This window comes from Narcine bancroftii, chromosome 5 (genome assembly GCF_036971445.1).
Source record: "Narcine bancroftii isolate sNarBan1 chromosome 5, sNarBan1.hap1, whole genome shotgun sequence".
NCBI classification, from domain to species: domain Eukaryota; kingdom Metazoa; phylum Chordata; class Chondrichthyes; order Torpediniformes; family Narcinidae; genus Narcine; species Narcine bancroftii.
In genome coordinates, this window is record NC_091473.1 from 12,290,093 (window position 1) to 12,309,114 (window position 19,022).

General features: G+C 38.0%; 1 protein-coding gene across 4 annotated transcripts in view; it reads left to right on the forward strand.

Annotated features, from left to right (window-relative positions):
• Window positions 1-19,022, forward strand: part of dnah1 (dynein, axonemal, heavy chain 1) — a 431,328-nt gene that overhangs the window by 254,035 nt on the left and 158,271 nt on the right. For all 4 annotated transcript variants that reach the window (XM_069936771.1, XM_069936773.1, XM_069936772.1 and 1 more), the window contains 7 exons: window positions 6,107-6,285; window positions 9,268-9,498; window positions 12,558-12,754; window positions 14,280-14,415; window positions 16,315-16,523; window positions 17,677-17,848; window positions 17,942-18,133. In XM_069936771.1, the coding sequence (XP_069792872.1) occupies window positions 6,107-6,285; window positions 9,268-9,498; window positions 12,558-12,754; window positions 14,280-14,415; window positions 16,315-16,523; window positions 17,677-17,848; window positions 17,942-18,133 (1,316 nt within the window). The remainder of the gene's footprint in view (window positions 1-6,106; window positions 6,286-9,267; window positions 9,499-12,557; window positions 12,755-14,279; window positions 14,416-16,314; window positions 16,524-17,676; window positions 17,849-17,941; window positions 18,134-19,022) is intronic.

A 19,022-nucleotide genomic window follows, 5' to 3' on the forward strand; every position in this document is an offset into this window, starting at 1 on the left:
ACAGAGTAGAGTGGAACTATTTATTTAAAGTATTACAGAGGTTCAATCTACCATAAAAATATATTAAATGGATAAAAGCATTGTATAATGGACCATTGGCAAAGGTAACAGTAAATGGATATGTATCGAGCCAATTTAAATTAAGTAGGTCAACTAGACAGTGATGTCCATTATTCCCCTCATTGTTCGCCTTAGCAATAGAATAATTGGCAGAACTGATAAGAACAGAAAATAAAATAAAAGGGATAAAAATAAAGGAGGAGTATAAAATCAGCTTATTTGCAGATAGTATACCTAACAGAACCAGAAATATCAATAAAAGAATTACATAAGAAATTGAATGAATATAGAGAAATATCGGGGTATAAGATCAATGCAAATAAAAGTGAAGTGATGCCAATGAGTAACGTGGATTGTACAGAATTTTTAAAAGAATCACCATTTAAATGGCAAGCACAAGCAATCCGATACCTAGGTATCAGGTTAGATAATAACTTAAGCCACTTGTGCAGACTAAATTATCAGCCACTAATAAAGAAATTGCAGGAAGACTTAGAACATTGGAAAGAATTACTGCTAATGTTGATAGGGAGAATAAATTGCATTAAAATGAATGTGTTCCCAAGGGTACAATACTTATTTCAATTGTTACCAATTCCCTTAAAAGAGAAATTCTTTAAGGAACTAAAGAGAATAATAAGGAAATTCTTGTGGAAAGGGGGTAAACCAAGGGTAGCATTAGATAAATTAACAGAGAGGTATAACCAAGGTGGTTTGCAGTTACCAAACTTTAAAAATTATTATAGAGCCACACAATTAAGGTATTTATCAGACTTTTACTAGACAAGGTATGAATCAGACTGGACTAAGACAGAACTAGATAAAATAGGGGATAAGGTACCGGAACATATACTTTATAAGTGGGATGAAAAGCTGGTACAATATAAAAGCTCACCAGTATTGCATCATTTACTTAATATATGGAACAAAATCCACGTAGAAAGGAAAAAAACGAATTACCAAATACCAAAATTGTTATTGACACAAAACCCATTAATCCCTTTTACAATAGATAACCTTTCCTTTAGAGAATGGGAGAGAGAAGGAATCAAAAGAATAGAAAATTGTTTTTTGGGAAATAATTTATTAATGTTTGAACAGTTGAAGTACAAATATGAAATAACTCATGGTACAATGTTTGCATTTCACCAGCTGAAAGCTTACTTAAAGGATAAATTGGGAAACAGATTGAGATTAACTGAAGGAAGCAGCTTTGAATATGTGATTACAGACACAATGATAATTAAAAGATTTATAGCGAACGTGTACATTAAGCTGCAAGATAAGGAAAATGACGAAATAAGCTATAAACCTAAACAAAAGTGGGAAAAGGATTTAAACATTAAGATAAAGAATGAAGCATGGGAAAAGTTGTGTTCTGGAAATACGAAGAATACAATAAACACAAGGTTACGCATGATACAGTATAATTGGTTACACAGGTTATATATCACGCCTCAAAAATTAAAAGAATGGGATCCAACATTATCAGATAGATGTTTTCACTGTAAGAAGGAAATGGGAAAAACAATACATACAATGTGGGCATGTACGAAAGTGAATACATTTTGGGAAGATCTAAATCAGATATTAAATAAAATCACAAAAAAAATAAAATACAAAAAAATCCAGAGATTTTTTTTTAAGTAACATAAGAAGTAATGAATTAGGCCTCAAATTGGATAAAGCGCAAAAAAGATTTATTATGATATCCTTAGCAGTAGCAAAAAAGTGTATAATGTTAACTTAGAAAATAGAAGAGAGCCTGAGAATGCAGCAATGGTACATGGAAATGAATAAATGTATTCCATTGGAAAAAATAACATATAATTTCAAAAATAAAGTCACATTATTTTAACAAATTTGGGAACCATACATGGAACATATCAGAGATAGCTTGCCTCAGACCTCCACCCCCTAAAATGATAAGAAGACAAAACGATTTGATTCAGTGTGTAAAAACAGATGATGCATTTTACTTGTTTATTTTTCATTGTGTGAAGACATTGTTTTATGGTTTTATTGTATATGTTGAATATTTATTGGTTTTGGAGGGGGGAGGGTAGGAAGATAAAAGGGAGAAAATGCCACTGTGTATATTTCATGAGAAACGTTTGTATATATTTTGTATATATTAAAAATTATATTAAAAAAAGAACACCATCATCCCTTCAATATTAATCAGCAAACACCAAGACCTGGGCCTCAATATCTAACTGGATCCTGGATTTCCTCACTTCCAGACCTCAATCAGTGCATACTGGCAATAAATCTCCCCACAATTTCCTGCCGCACTGAAGCACCACAGGGGTGTGTACTTAGCCCATGGTCTACCTATGACTGTGTTGCTTGGTATGACAACAATGCCATCTACAAATTTGATAACAGTACCACCATAGTTGGTTGTATAAAAAAGGGTGATGAGTCAGCATATTGAGGGGAGACTGAAAACTTGGCTGAATGGTGCACCAACAACCTCACCCTCAATGACACCAAATCAAGGAACTGATTGTTGATTTCAGGAAGGGAAAACCAGAGGTACAATCCAGTGATCATTGGAGAATCTGAGTTGGAGAGGGTGAGCAAACTGAAGTTCTTAGGAGTCTCTATCTCAGAGGATTTTTCCTGGACCCAACACACAAATAGCATCATGAAGAAAACATGTCAGTGCCTCTCCTAATTTGCTGTAATATTTATGATGCCCTTCTTAAAGGTTTGGTATGACACCAGAAACCCTGGCAAATTTCTACAGATGTGTGATGGTATGGTCTGGTATGAGAACACCAATACCTCTGAGCGTAAAACCCTACAAAACTTAGTGGATACAGCCTAGGTTCTAGGACATCACAGTTAAAACCCTCCCCACCATCAAGAACATCTACAGCTGCTGTTGAAGTGCAGGAGCAATCATCAAGGATCCACATCACCCAGCACATGCGCTCTATTCTTGCTGCTGCCATCAGGAAAGAGGTATAGGTGCTCCTCCACCATCAGATTCATCAGCAACAAACTCAATCAGGGACTTATTTAAGGACCATTATTTTTGCACTTTTTTGATTTTTTTCCAATCTCTGTTTTGCATAATGAGTTTGTTTACATTTCTTTATTTGTTTACATGTGTACGTTGAGTCAGTTTTTCTCTGCACTGCCAATAAGTGGTGATTTTGCCTCACCCAGATAAAGAAAAATCTCAGGGTTGTATGTGATGTCATGTATTTAATCTGACAATAAATCTTAAATCTGAAGACTCATACCATCAAGTTCAGGAATAACTGCTACCCCTCAACCATCAGACTCCTGAACAACAGGCTGATTCTGAGACTCATTTAAGGACTCTTACTTTGTTCATTATTTATTACTGAATATTTATTTTCCGTACTTGTACAATCAGTTTGTTTACATTTTGTTTTTCATGAGTACAGTTTATAGTTACCAGTGATTAGAAACGTTGCCTGGCCTGCAGGAAAAGAATCTCAGGGTTGTATGTGATGTCATTTATGTGTGCTGGCAAATTTGAGCTCTGACCACCACTACCATTCTTTCACCATATGAACATAATTCTTTTTTCTTTGGCTTGGCTTCGCGGACGAAGATTTATGGAGGGGGTAAAAAGTCCACGTCAGCTGCAGGCTCGTTTGTGGCTGACAAGTCCGATGCGGGACAGGCAGACACGATTGCAGCGGTTGCAGGGGAAAATTGGTTGGTTGGGGTTGGGTGTTGGGTTTTTCCTCCTTTGCCTTTTGTCAGTGAGGTGGGCTCTGCGGTCTTCTTCAAAGGAGGTTGCTGCCCGCCAAACTGTGAGGCGCCAAGATGCACGGTTTGAGGCGTTATCAGCCCACTGGCGGTGGTCAATGTGGCAGGCACCAAGAGATTTCTTTAGGCAGTCCTTGTACCTTTTCTTTGGTGCACCTCTGTCATGGTGGCCAGTGGAGAGCTCGCCATATAACACGATCTTGGGAAGGCGATGGTCCTCCATTCTGGAGACGTGACCCATCCAGCGCAGCTGGATCTTCAGCAGCGTGGACTCGATGCTGTCGACCTCTGCCATCTCGAGTACTTCGACGTTAGGGATGTAAGCGCTCCAATGGATGTTGAGGATGGAGCGGAGACAACGCTGGTGGAAGCGTTCTAGGAGCCGTAGGTGGTGCCGGTAGAGGACCCATGATTCGGAGCCGAACAGGAGTGTGGGTATGACAACGGCTCTGTATACATAATAATAATACAAGAAATGGACCAGGAGTAGGCAATGTGGCTCCTTCTGCCTGCTCTGCCTTTCAATAAGATTATGACCACCATCAATTCCATTGACCTTCCTATTTCCCCAAAACCTTTGATACCTCTATAGATCAAATATCAGCCTGTAGAGCAATGATTTGGCCTCCACAACATTCTAAGATAGTGAATTACAGAAACACACAACATTCTGAGAGAAGAAATTTAATTGTAAATGTGTGGCCCCTTATTTTGGAATTTTTCCCCTTAATTTTAGGTTCTTTCACAAAGTTAAATATTCTCTCATCTACCTTGTCAGACTCATAGGAATCTTATTTGTTTTGATCATAACATTTTCTTATTCTTCTACAGTCCAGAGATTACCTTCATCTCAGGGATCAACCTGGTAAACTTTCTCTGGCCTCAATGCAACCATATTCCATCTTAATGAAATCTGTGTTCAGTGCTCTGAGTGTGCTTTTGAGACCTGCAAGGTAGATGCAAGATTTCTCTAATGTTCTGCCCATAGAAACCATAGAAAACTACAGCACAGAAAACAGGTCATTTTAGCCCTTCTAGTCTTTGCCAAAACATCATTCCTCTAGTCCCACTGCTCTGCACCATTCCATAGTCCTCCAGACCTCTCCCATTCACATATCTATCCAATTTATTCTTAAAACTTAAAAGTGAGCCTGCATTTACCACATCAGATGGCAGCTTGTTCCAAACTCCCACCACTTTCTGAGTGAAGTTCCTCTAAACCTTTCACCCTAAAGTCTCTTGTATTTATCTCTCCCAATTTAAGTGGAGAGAGTCTACTCACATTTACTACGTCTATTCCCCTCATAATTTGTAAACCTCTATCAAGTCTCCCCTCATTCTTCTACATTCCAAGGAATAAAGTCCCAACTTGTTTAATCTTTCCCTGTAGCTCAACTTCTGAAGACCCAGCAACATCCTAGAAAATCATCTCTGCACTCTTTTGATCTTACTGATATCCTTCCTGTAGTTTGGCGACCAGAACTGCACACGACAAGCATCCCAGTTTCTTTTCACGTTCCTAAGATGTATGGGTTAGTTGGACACATGGGTGTAATTGGGCTCATGGATCTGAAGAGCCTGTTACCATGCTATATCTCTAAAAAAAAACATACCATTGGCCTTTCCAAATATTTCATGTTCCTGCATGGTAATTTCCTGTGTTTCATTACAAGGATGCCCCCATTTTCTCTGTACAGCACCACTCTATAGTCTCTCTTCAGTTAGATAATGAACTCATTTTCTATTCTTCCTGCCAAAATAGATAGTCTCAAATTTCCATTACATTTCATCTACCAAATCTTTGCCATCTGTTGACATGCATCCCTTTGCAAATTCTTCTGCATTTCCCATCTATTTTCATAGCATTAATAAATGCAGCTACATTACGCTTGTTACTATTATTTAAGTCATTTATGTAGATTTTAACAAGTTGAAACCCTGACTCTGATCTCTGTAACACCTTACTAATTCCAGTTTTGTCATGGGAAAATGACCCATTTCTACTCTATCTCTGGAGGAGAGGATCTTATTGATCAAGATTCAGTTTCCTAGCTGCAATCACACATTAAGCTCACATGAGAAGTGAGTATTACAATTAAAGAATATTTTCCTAAAATGCACTCAGCTTACACAGAACTGTTGCCCTGAGAGCCCGACCCCAATCTTTAACATCAATTTTAATGTTGCTTGCAGGATGGCAGTGATATCCAGCCAATCTATTGTCTGGTTAATTCCCAACATTAAAGTGTGCTATGTAGCTGTATTAATGTTTGGCTGTTTTCTTGTTTTATAGCAAATTCTGAAGAGGTCAAAAATCTGAACAACCCACTTGTTTCTGCAACAATTGAAGTGTACTCCACTATCATATCACAGCTGCTCCCAACCCCTGCCAAGTCACATTACACATTCAATCTGCGGGATTTATCCAAGGTCTTCCAGGGCATCCTCATGGCTGAATCAGCTAATATTCAGGTATGTTTGAGCCTTGACTGCACTTACAGACTGCCAAATTATAACATTCACTTCCCTCCTTCACTTGTCCAACCCAGTTGCTTCATGTAACAGCTCATTGGCAGCCAATTTTCGAATGCCCATTCTTGACCTCTGACCATTGCTGACATTCGTGGACTCGTGAGTTAAACAGATTCTGGGGTTGAGTGCAATACACAAATGTATACCAGAAACTTGGCAGGACACACAGCATCCATAGAGAGTAAAGGGTAATCAGGTTTATGGGCTCATACCTACTTGCTCTGAGAGATTAACCAGCAGCCTTTTTCATCTGCTGCCATATATTTGTAACAACTGAGTGACTACAGTTAAGAATCATCCTTTTTTTTAAACTTTATTTAAAATTTTATAACATGAATAAAATAAAAATTACATTTAAAGAAATAATAAAAAATAAGATAATAAAAATTAGAATACTACATCATTAAACTACACAAATTATCCCCCCAATAATTATAACACAACATTAATCGTCTAATTTAAAATTAGTCCAACCCTCCCCCCCAAAATAAAGAGTGAAGAATTAATTAACAATATTGTAAATAAAATAGAAAAAACCCCACTTACAAAAAAAAGATAAAACTTAACAACAAAAAAAATTACTAACAACAAAAAAAATCAATACTAAAATAATACCCTTAAACATATATTTAAATCAAACATAATACATGTATTTAACAAATGAAATCCACTTTAAAACTAAGTTCAAATATTAAAATCATATATCAACCACATATCTGTTATACAAAAAATCATAATTAATAATACATAAATACAGAATTTCCATTAATACCAAGTTTCCTTTATAATTCATCGAGAGAACAAAAACATCCCTTAGAGAAACAATCAGATAAACTTTTTATTCCCTTCCCCTTTTTTTGATAGACTATAATCACAGACAGGCCAGATTAAATAAGCAAAGCAGGGTTTCTTTCTTTGAACTCATTAATGAGCCAGATGAATTTTGTATGATCCAACAGTTTTAAAGATACCCACCGATACTTGATTGAAGTATTGAAACTATTACGGTTAAATGTGAAATCACATTCTCTGTGGAAACATCAAATTCAGGGTCAAAAACAAGGCTTTTGGACCAAAATAAAATCAATGATTTAAATTTAAAATAATTGGCAGTAAAGTCAGGAAAGATGAGGATGGGGAAATCACTGAGGGTGATTAGAGGTGCCTGAAAAAGCAATAGAGATAAAATCTTTCATTACATTTAAAAAAATACTTGGATGTCTACTGAAAAATAATCCCCTGAAGGACTATAAATGCAACACTTGATTGTGGTGGACTACTTCTGATATTATTATCTCTCAGGTTCATTGAAATAGCACGTTGAAGATTAACAGGGATACTGTCAGAACTGAAAGCCTTGAGTTATAAAACAAAATTGGATAGGATTGGATTGTTCTCCTTGGTGAAAAAGATGCTGATGATGAATATAACAGCATAAGAAATAGGATCAGGAGGAGGGGCACCATGCCTGCTCTGCTATTCAATAAGATCATGGTTGAACCAAGTTTATAAAATTCATGATGGGCATGGATAAGGTGGATGACCTTGTCTTTTTCGCTGGGGAGGGATATCTAAAACTAGAGGGCAGTGGTTTAAGGTAAAAGGGGAATGATTTAAATGGGAGCTGAGGGCAACCTATCACTCAGAGGGTGGTAGGTATATGGAGCGAGCTACGAGAGTAATAGTAGCAGGGACATTTACAATGTTTGAAAGACATTTGGACAAGTTTATGGATTGGAATGGTTGGAGGAATATGGACCAAATGCATGGTCGAGTTAGACTGAAGGGGCTGTTTCTATGACTCTATGGTTTTATTGAACAATTGCACATATTTGAGGATCCTCTCCCCTTAGAAAGTTCTTACGATATTTTGATTATTAGAAAAAATTGTGATCTTATACCCAGAGAGCTATCTCTTATGAATATGTTTTACATCTTGCATCTTTTGAATGAATCAAAACTGTTTGTACCTTTATATTTAGTCTGCTATTTGCCAACTCGATGAATTTCTGTTTCAAAATCTATACAAAATAAATACAGTAAAATCCCTGGTATCTGGCATCTCCAGGGATTGGTAGATGCCAGATAAGTGAGTTTTTTTAATTATTAACCATATAACCATATAACCACTTACAGCACAGAACAGGCCAGTTCAGCCCTACTAGTCCATGCTGTAACAAATCCCCACCCTCCTAGTCCCACTGACCAGCACCCAGTCCATACCCCTCCAGTCCTCTCCTATCCATGTAACTATCCAGTCTTTCCTTAAATGTAACCAATGATCCCGCCTCAACCACGTCTGTCGGAAGCTCATTCCACATCCCCACCACCCTTTGTGTAAAGAAATTTCCCCTCATGTTCCCCTTATAATTTTCCCCCTTCAATCTTAAACCATGCCCTCTAGTTTGAGGCTCCCCCACTCTTAATTGAAAAAGCCTATCCACATTTACTCTGTCTGTCTCTTTTAAAATCTTAAACACCTCTATCAAGTCCCCCCTCAATCTTCTACGCTCCAGAGAAAAAAGCCCTAGTCTGCACAACCTTTCCCTGTAACTCAAACCTTGAAATCCTGTCAACATTCTCGTGAACCTTCTCTGCACTCTCTCTATTTTGTTTATATCTTTCCTATAATTTGGTGACCAAAACTGTACACAGTACTCCAAATTTGGCCTCACCAATGCCTTGTACATTATCATTATTTATTTATTGTTTTTAATTTAAGAAAAATAAAATTTAAATTTTAAAAAGTTTTATGGTAGCTTGAGACTGTGTGTTGCGTGAATGGAGAGCGAACAGCGAGGTGTGCCATTTTAAAACTTCCATTTATTTTATGATATTTTTTGCCAGTTGCTTGAATTCTGGATAACAGGGATTTTACTGTAATGGCTTGTGAACCATCTCATTTACTTTTGCTTGTTTCAGAGTAAAGATCTGTTGCTGAGATTGTGGTACCATGAAAGTTGCCGTGTTTTCAAAGACCGGCTGGTGAATGTCACTGACTGTAACTGGTTTGAAAATCTGATGCATGACAAGCTTTTAGAATTGGGCACAAGCTTTGAAGAAGTTGCCCCACATTTGCCTGTGCTCTATGGAGATTTCATGGCTATTGGAACAGATAACAAGATCTATGAATTTATTTCTGACCATGAAAAGGTAATTTTTCTATACTCGCATCCAGTTATTGGCCTCTGCTTTGTTCTGTGAACATTCCCCAGGAGCAGGTGATTACAATTCTGTACCAGCAGAGAAGTTCAACTGTGCAATGCCATTAAAAGCAACATGCCACAGGAAAAATTGTGAATGCAGGATTAATGAGCTTCTGAATATTTCTGGGAGAGTTAACACTAGTCATTAATATCTTATAATGCTTTGCATGAATGATTCTCATCTACCCTAGCACTGTTTCCCTGATGTCCAGCTCAGGCAAATCACATCAATTAATTTGCTATTCCAAAAATTAATTTCAGATGAGGTTTTCAACCATATTGGTCTGAATCACAACTGGGCCTATTCATTCACAGAGAAACTACCCTAAATTAATGTTGAAGATTCAATTAAGTAGAGGTCAGGTATTTCACTCTTGCTATCATGTGCAGAGTGCTGCAAAACTTTCCCAAGACACCACATTTCACGGAAATTTAGAAGTTTCTCCTCCAAAATGCCATAAATCCTGTGAAGAGAAAAGTGGTCCATGTTCACAGGGACGTATATAAAAATGGGAGCAAGATGTTTGACTTAAGAGGTAGACCCAAGAGCCTTCTCCACCTTTCCTCACAGATGTAATATCAGGAAGTAGCTTTGATAGACAGACAGTGAAATACAGCCAGTACTCTTTCAGCTGTTGTGGTGTGTTAGCAAGGAATGAATGGATGCTAAATTAATGATTTAGCTAATATCTCTGAGTAGACAGATGATCCTGCATAGTGGATGCTGGAGACAAGATAATCTGAACTATATCTTTGAGAACAGCACAAACATTGCGTGCGTATAGTCAAACTTGAGTTTGGAAGGCTGGACAATTCACTCAACCTTTGTAAGATTCTTCTGCAAAGCAATTTGTTGCTATTGGTTGCAGCCTTTCTTGGTGTTTGTCAAACCAATATCCAAAAGGTCTCTGGCCTTCAGGATTCACTTCGTCCCTTTGAAACAAAATGATTAACTATATTTTTGAGTATGGTTGGTATTGTTGGCTCTCCATTTGATTTGAGGGCTGGAGCTGAACGTAATAATCATGCTCAGATGATCTGGGTACCCTTTCTACAGGTAAGTGAATGAGTAATCGGAAGAGTACAGGCTCATCCTCCATTGATTCAATACCATATCATTGCCAGCACCAATTGTAGACATGGACGGGCAGTCTTTCTTCCTTTCCTAGAAACAGTGATACAAAGTAAAGGAAGAATACTGACACGACAACAGGGTACTCTGGCAAGTGAGCATTACTAAACAAAGTTCAACGTTCAGATTTATAGGCAGAGTACAGACATGACATCCCTGAGATTCTTTTTTCTGTGGGCCATGCAGAATCTTTACTTAGCCATAGTGCAAAAAACTGTACTCAAGAAAAGGTATGTATACAAAAGAGAGAAATGTAAACAAAATGTGCAATATAGAAAATAAATATTCAATAATAAATAATGAGGAAATAAAAGTTATTAAATTAGTCTCTGATTTTGTTGTTGAGGAGTCTGATGTGGAGGGGTAGCAGCTGTTCCTGAACTTGCTGATACGAGTCTTGTTACACCCACGTCTTTCCTTATGGCAGCAGCGAGAACAGAGCATGTCCTTGGTGGGGTGGATCCTTGGTGATTGTTGCTGCTCTCCAACGGCAGCATTCCATGTAGATTTCCTTGATGATGAGGAGAGTTTTGCATGTGATGTACTTGGCTATAGCTTTTGCAGGACTTTCAGCTCAGAGGTATTGGTGTCCCCTTTCCAGATCATGATGCAGCCAGTCAGCACATTTTCCACTATACATCTTATTACAGAGTTCTGTGTTGTGAATTGGCCTATGTGTTGTGTGGTTTTATGTTAAAAAATGACAGTTTGCCGTAGAGAGCCAAGGTGAAGGTGGATGGCTGAGAGAGTGGGAGACGGACTGAGCATGTGCAGAAAATGAAAAAAATTTCTGGACTTTGACAATAAACCACCACTGGGTGGTAAAGTGGAGTAGCAGAAGGCCCAGAGCATGAGTCATGGTCTGGAGGATAGCTTAGAATGTTGGGATTTCAAAAAACAATAAACATTCCGAAGGCAGCCAGAAGGATCCGGACCAAACCATTGTTCCTCTCTCTGCAAGCAACACAAGACAACTTCTCTCTCTCTCTCTCCCACTCTCTCTCTCTCTCTCTCTCTCTCTCTCTCAAAGATCTTTTGGCTTCAGTTTACCAAACAAACTGAATTTTGTTTATGGTCTTTGCTTCAGTTGAGATCGAAGTTTTGTGTTTGTTTTGTGTCTAAATTTTTCTGTGGGCTGGTTGGAAATATAACTTAGACTTTAATTACATATGTTATATTTAGGCTGGGGAATTTATTAGTTTTACACTGTTATAGAAATTTGCATAGTATCCAGTGGGCATTAAAGGGGGGATTTTGAATTAAAGTTTGACGGTGAATTTTTGTTAATGAAGTAATTGTTCATCTTTACTCTATGTGATATGCCTTCTTTGTGGTTGCTGGTTTGACCTTGTAACAATCTGCAGAAGCTTGCCAAAGTTTCCGATGTCATACTGAATCTCCCCAAACTCCTGAATAAGTAGAAGCACTGACATGCTTTCTTCATGATGACATTCGTGTGTTGGTTCCAAAAAAGGTTCTCCAAGATAGTGGCTCCAAGGAATTTAAGTTTGCTCACCCTCTTCACTTCTGATTCTCATGATGATCACTGGATTGTACACCTTTAGTTTTCCCTTTTCCTGGTGTATGTACAGTACCAGCTACTGAAGTTTATTGTGTCGTTTTGCTACAATCAACTTTTCTGTTATTTCTTTAATCACGCCACATAATATCTTGCCTCCTGGTTTACTCAGCATATTACATTGTGGTGCCACTGTATTCATAGTATTCAGAACAATATTGGTTGCAGCTCCAATGTTGCCTGCAGGGTTAAAATTTTGGACAAATGTATGAGTGCACCTGTAATGTGTCTGTTTTCTAAATCATACGTGAAAAATGAGCATAATGTAACTCTATAATGCCTCTATTCCTGGCAGATGGTGAATGTTATTGAAGAGTACATGGATGATTTCAATCAGACTAGCACAAACAAAGTGAAGCTGATTCTTTTCATGGATGCCATCCAACACATCTGTCGAATCAGCAGGATTTTGCGGCAGCCAATGGGAAATGCCCTGTTACTGGGAGTTGGAGGAAGTGGAAGACAGTCCCTCACCAAATTAGCATCTCACATGTAAGTTGTAGAAGGTTATACCAGTCAGACATGACCCTTCCCTGAGAAATTCTGTGGAGATGCTGAAATGCTAGCTGCGTAGGACCTGTCTGAATTATCTGTCTTAATTTGGCAATATATAGACAGTGCAGCATAATGAGTTTATAAACATGGGATATGTTCTTAAGATGAAAAATCTAAAATCCATGGCTCATGGGAAGAATACAAGGTGCATGGGATGCTATGGGTAAATAATACAAAAGTTAACTGTTAAAGGCTTACAGATTAGAATGATCAGTTTTACTCTGGTAAACTCCAGTCTCTCATTCACAGATCTTACCAAAATCCTGTGGATCACCTCTCTTTGGCTGTTTCTTCCACCGCCCCCCCCCCCCCCCTCCCCCTACCTCCACCACCATTTTTTTTTTAATTGTGTCCTAATCCATGTCATTTCCCATAATCTAGAACAAGGAGTCACTGTTTAAAAATGAAGGATTACTCATTTAAATTAGTAGAGGGATTTTTTTTTTTCTCCTTGCAAGACTTTAGAATTCTTTTCCTTTAAGGCCATTTGAAGCAGAGCCTTTGAATATTTTTCTGGCAGGTGTAGATTGATTCTTGATAAACAAGGGATTGGTAGGTTGCTGTGAATAAGGTAAAAGTAGAGACAGGGTTATGGTTAGATCAGAATGGTGGAGCAGGATCAAGAGGCTGAGTCTCCTGCTTCTAGTTTATATATACTTCTTGATACATATCTTCCTAATGCTTCCACTCATTTGGAAGATGGTTGCCTGAGTCCAGCTGTTGAGGTGGTTTTATCTGTTCCATTTTCCAATATACAGGTTAATGATGTACTCTCCAATCGGGTGATATAGCCATTTAAAGTTTCTATCTATATTAATTTCATTTCTGAGTACTTTATCCATAGTTTTCTCTGCTTTGGCAATCCTAGTGCTTGTCCATTCATTTTGTTATAGTGCCTGCCTGCATCACTTTCTCAGGCAGCGCATTCCAGATTGCAAACACCAGGTGGGGGATGATCAGTTTTCACAACTGACTCAGGTTAAAATTTCCAGATTTCAGCATAATTTCTCTTGGAGAACAAAGCACACACCATGGTGATGGTGCCATCTCTGTGGTAAAAGGAGTTTATTGAAGGTTAAGGTTTTATAGCCTTAATGCCATCTTCATAAAAGGATTCCTTTTCTCTTTCATTAAAATGTTACCTTGAGACAGAAAGACATGAATTTCCTTCTCACACAGGAAACTCTTGCAGTGTTAGGAGTGCTGGAGAAAGTACCCACAGTTGAACCATAACTTACAATAATGAATGGTCCAAATAAAGATGTTCCATAATGAGTAAAACATTAATCTCTTAACCTGTTGGTCCCTATACTTAATAGTTGATGCTGGATATAGCTTTACCTCAAAGCAATACAAGAGATTTTATTTACTGAATTTGCATATGTGCCAGTACTCCAACATGAGAAGTTAAACAATCTATTTTGTTATTTGTTGATTTAAAATGATCTGTTTTGTTAACCAGGGCTGAATATGAATGTTTTCAAATTGAACTTGCCAAAAAGTATGGGCCAATAGAATGGAGAGAAGACATCAAGCAAATCTTGATGAAAGCAGGAATACAATGCCTACAGATCACTTTCCTTTTTGTCGACACACAGGTATTTTTTTTCAGAATAAAAAATGTTTATGGAATGCAGAAATTAACAAATAGTCCCAGATATGCACCAAAAAAAAGAGAGAAGGCGCAGATTTACTTTTATAGAATGATCCTGGGCAAGTGACAGAGTGTAATGATCATGACTTAGTGGCTTCGGCTCGCTAATAGAAGAGGGCAGATATAAACCAGTGGTGAAAGTTCCAAGATGGGATACACTCTGTAAATGCATATCAGAAACGCTAAAAAAAATAAAGGCTCTGGGAGGTATTCAAAAAAAAGCCACTTGATCTGAATTCTCACTATGTTTCCATTTTTAAAAATAGGAGGAACTCGGACTATTTCTGTTTGGAAGCTAGCATGTTATTAGAAGACTGCTAGGTACCATTGGGGTTCTATTCTTGAAAAAAATTAGGAATTATTACAGGTCTACTATACTAGTCTAATATACATTATGGATAATTATTGGGGAAAAGAAGTTGATAGGGCAATACAAATTATTTAAAACAGCAAGTATTTGTCCTGCTATAAGCTATAAATGATCAGCTTGTGTAACACCAGAGTCACTCAGCCCAAATCTCAAGCACACACCCAAGAGTTGAAAGATAAGATGAGAATGACAGCCTTTAATGTCAAGTCAGCATTTGATTGACTGTGACATCAAGTAACTATGTTAAAAATGATGTCAATGAACATTAAAGGAAGAATGTTCATCTTATGGTTGGAGCCATACCTTACCCAAAAAGAAATGCTATGGGATGATGGATGTCAACCACCTCATCATCAGTTCATTGACGTAAGAGTTCTTCAAGCAGTGTTGTAGCCACTAACCAAGTTCACTGCTTCATCAGTGACAGTTATCAACTAGGTCAGACATTCACTGATGAATTTTGAATGTTAAGTCCATCCCCAACTTCTCAGAAACTGACCTAGTTTCTGTCTGGTTAGGCTGAAAAGTGATGTAATATTCAAGCCACACACATAAACATTAGTCATCTCTAACAAGATCACCTACCCTTCGCAGTCAATATCATTCCCATCACTACCCTCAACATCCAAGGGAATGGGGTGGATTTTGTTGCTCTACTGAATCAGTAATAATCTCTCCTAAGATTTCTAAGAGTACATCAAGAGCGCAACTCCATCAAGCCTCAAAAGGTTTATACTAGTCAGTTAGATAGACATGATTTTTCTCTTAACAAGTCCATGACCAAGTCCTATTTGATTTTTTTTTCAGAATTGAGTATTAAAAACTATTTTCTGGAAATATTGTAATATAAATGTTATTTATTGAAAGACAACTGTTAAGCAAGTCATTTTGATTCATTTCTACACAAACATTTCAAGCTGTAACTTACAAATTCATATTTATAATTACTGTTATGTAAAGTTTTATACTTTGATGGACCAGAAGTTAATTTTAACTGGAAGATTAAATGGTCCTTAAAGAGTAAAGTGTTTGCACAAACTTCTCAAGAAGGAAACATATTCCAGATGGAAAAGAAAACAGTAAATATTGGCACTTTAAATGTTTATGTTACTTATTAACAAGCCACTTTTGCCCTTGAGTGACAGCCTGAGCAATAGATTTAAACAATGGGCATAGGGATTAGTGCAACGCCGTTGCAATGCCAGTGATCAGGACCGGGGTTTTGAATCCTGTGCTGTCTGTAAGGAGTTGGTACGTTCTCCCTGTGTCTATGTGGGTTTTCCCCAGGAACTTTAGTTTCATCTCACTGTTCGAAACGTACCGGGACTGTAGGTTAATCAGGTGTAATTAGGTGGCACAGGGTCATTGGCCGAAATGGCCCGTTACCATGCTATATGTCTAAATTATTTTAAAAATTATTAAAATGATTGATGTTGAACTTAATTCCCACTTTTATTATTCCTATTTTTAAAGATAAAGGAGGAGTCATTTTTAGAAGATGTCAACAATATCTTGAACTCAGGAGATGTTCCAAATTTATACAGCTTTGATGAGCAGGAGGTGATCTTTACTGCAATGAAGCCAGTGGTTCAGGATCTTGGGCAGCAACCAACCAAAGCCAACATGATGGCTGCATATACAAAACAAGTACGCAACAATATTCATACCGTGCTGTGCATGAGGTAAGTTTTCCTGGTTCTGGCTTGAACTTCTTGGTCCCATCTGCATGTTTCAATGAATGTTCTTGCAGCCCAGAGATGATACTTTTCATGCAAGGAAAATAAATGTAACTGCAAATACTGGAAATCTGAAATCTATAGAGAAAACAAAGGACCTAAACATTCATTAGCCAGCATTTGCAAAAGGAGAAACTGTTGATATCTCTCTCCACAGATCTGCTCAATGTTTCTAGCATTTTCTGTTATTTTTTTTAAGCTGTGAACATTGATCTTTTAAAATTGTAAATATACCACAATGATACCGACCCAGCTCAGGAGAATTACCAGAATGCGAAAGGAGTCATTACAGGAAACTGGCCCAAGATATTTGAGGTCAGGTCATAGCTTCCAATTCGCACATGCATTGTTCCATTGACTTGATGTACGTTCATATCCATCATATTGTCAATGATTTTGCAAACCCCTACACCATATGCAACTCCCTGACTCCAGGTGTAGGTGCCCCAAGCAGATGGCGCCTGTAGTCTGAAGGACTCCAAGTCAGGTGGGATTGAGTGAATGAGCATCAGAACAAAATTCCTAGAGACTGGGTACCTTGATTAAAATATCTGAGACTCTAGATTCCACCCAGAGAGTTGTCAGAAATACAGATTACATTTTTTTTTTGTAATATTTAATTTATCATTTACAGATAACATTTCTTAGGGAAGAGCTGCCAGGCTGCAGAAGTAATCTGATTACAATGTTTTAGCATGACTAGTGTGTTTTTCGTTCTCCATCATCAAGGAATGTCCACAGCCAAGGAAATAATTTCCTGATAGTGACTGATCAAATAAGTGAGCCCCATTTTTAAAAAAATGTTCTCACAGTAAAATGACAAGACAACTGGAAGCAACCAATTTGAGTCACTCTGATTGAAATATTTCCATATCAGATCAACTTGCTTTTGAGTATTAACACTCCAATTTATTGATGGTCAGAAATAGCTTGTGAGTGAAGCTACAAATCCAGTACAGTAAATAACTTACCAAAATAGTGTGAGCCAACTATTGGCCAACTCTGTTTTTAAAAACATAAAAATACCATGTAAATAATTCTGCATGATCTTTTGTGTTAGTAACTTTAATAAGTATTTGTTGTGTTTTCATTTCCACAGTCCAATTGGGGAAGTGTTCAGGGCCCGATTGCGCCAGTTTCCATCTCTTGTAACATGCAGTACCATTGATTGGTTTAATGAATGGCCAACTGAAGCTCTCCAGTCCGTTGGTAATGCCTATCTAGAGGAAATGCCAGAGTTTGACGCAAGTCCACACAACATGAAAGCCCTGGTGAGGTTTCAAATGTTACTTTCTTCATATTCACTCTTTAACTTCCATTACTTCTGCTTGCAAAACTTATCTTTCTGCATTACTTCTCTCTAGGTTCAAATGTGTGTCTCTATTCACCAAACAGTTGCAACAAAGTCTTTGCAGTATATGCGTGAACTTTCCAGATACAACTACATCACACCTAAGAGCTACCTGGACTTGCTCAGCCTCTTTTCTGTACTGATTGGTGTAAAGATCCAGAAGCTGACAACAGATAAAACCAGGATGAAAGGTGGCCTTGACAAGGTGCAGTATTCAATGCTGTACATGTTGCTGTGCCAAAGTAAAGATATAACACTAATGATTTTTAGATGCAATCATGTTTTCATCATGAAGAACAGAAAGATTATAGTTTTTATTATTTACCTTTGCTGAAATGGAGAATAGCAAGATAAGCATTGAGTGCTTTCATAACAGAAACCATAAGAAAAATGTGGCATAGTGATCCATGGACAACCATTTGCTGATTGGCAGATTATTTCCCAAAGTTCTGAAGGTGTTCTTCTGCACCTTTCTTCTCTTCTCAACAACCCCCTTGCCCACCTCCTGAGATGTTAACCTGTAAATGAGGCCTTTTATATGTTGGCACATAAGGTCCCACACACAGCTACAACCCTGAGGAACTTCCCTCTTGTTAACCACATCAAAAGGCTAATCTTGTTTTCCCAGCCAATGTAAAAGTTTATTTTTTTGTTCTGTTTGAGCAAGTTCAGATCACATATCAGGTGAAGCCACCTGTAATACATATTTTGGCGGGTTTGGGTGTTTTGTTGTGTTCCAAGAACTGGAGTGCAGGAGGGAATTTTTAGTCATTTATATAATCATCTTCTTCTTTGGCTTGGCTTCGCGGACGAAGATTTATGGAGGGGGTAAAAAGTCCACGTCAGCTGCAGGCTCGTTTGTGGCTGACAAGTCCGATGCGGGACAGGCAGACACGATTGCAGCGGTTGCAGGGGAAAATTGGTTGGTTGGGGTTGGGTGTTGGGTTTTTCCTCCTTTGCCTTTTGTCAGTGAGGTGGGCTCTGGGGTCTTCTTCAAAGGAGGTTGCCGCCCGCCAAACTGTGAGGCGCCAAGATGCACGGTTTGAGGCGTTATCAGCCCACTGGCGGTGGTCAATGTGGCAGGCACCAAGAGA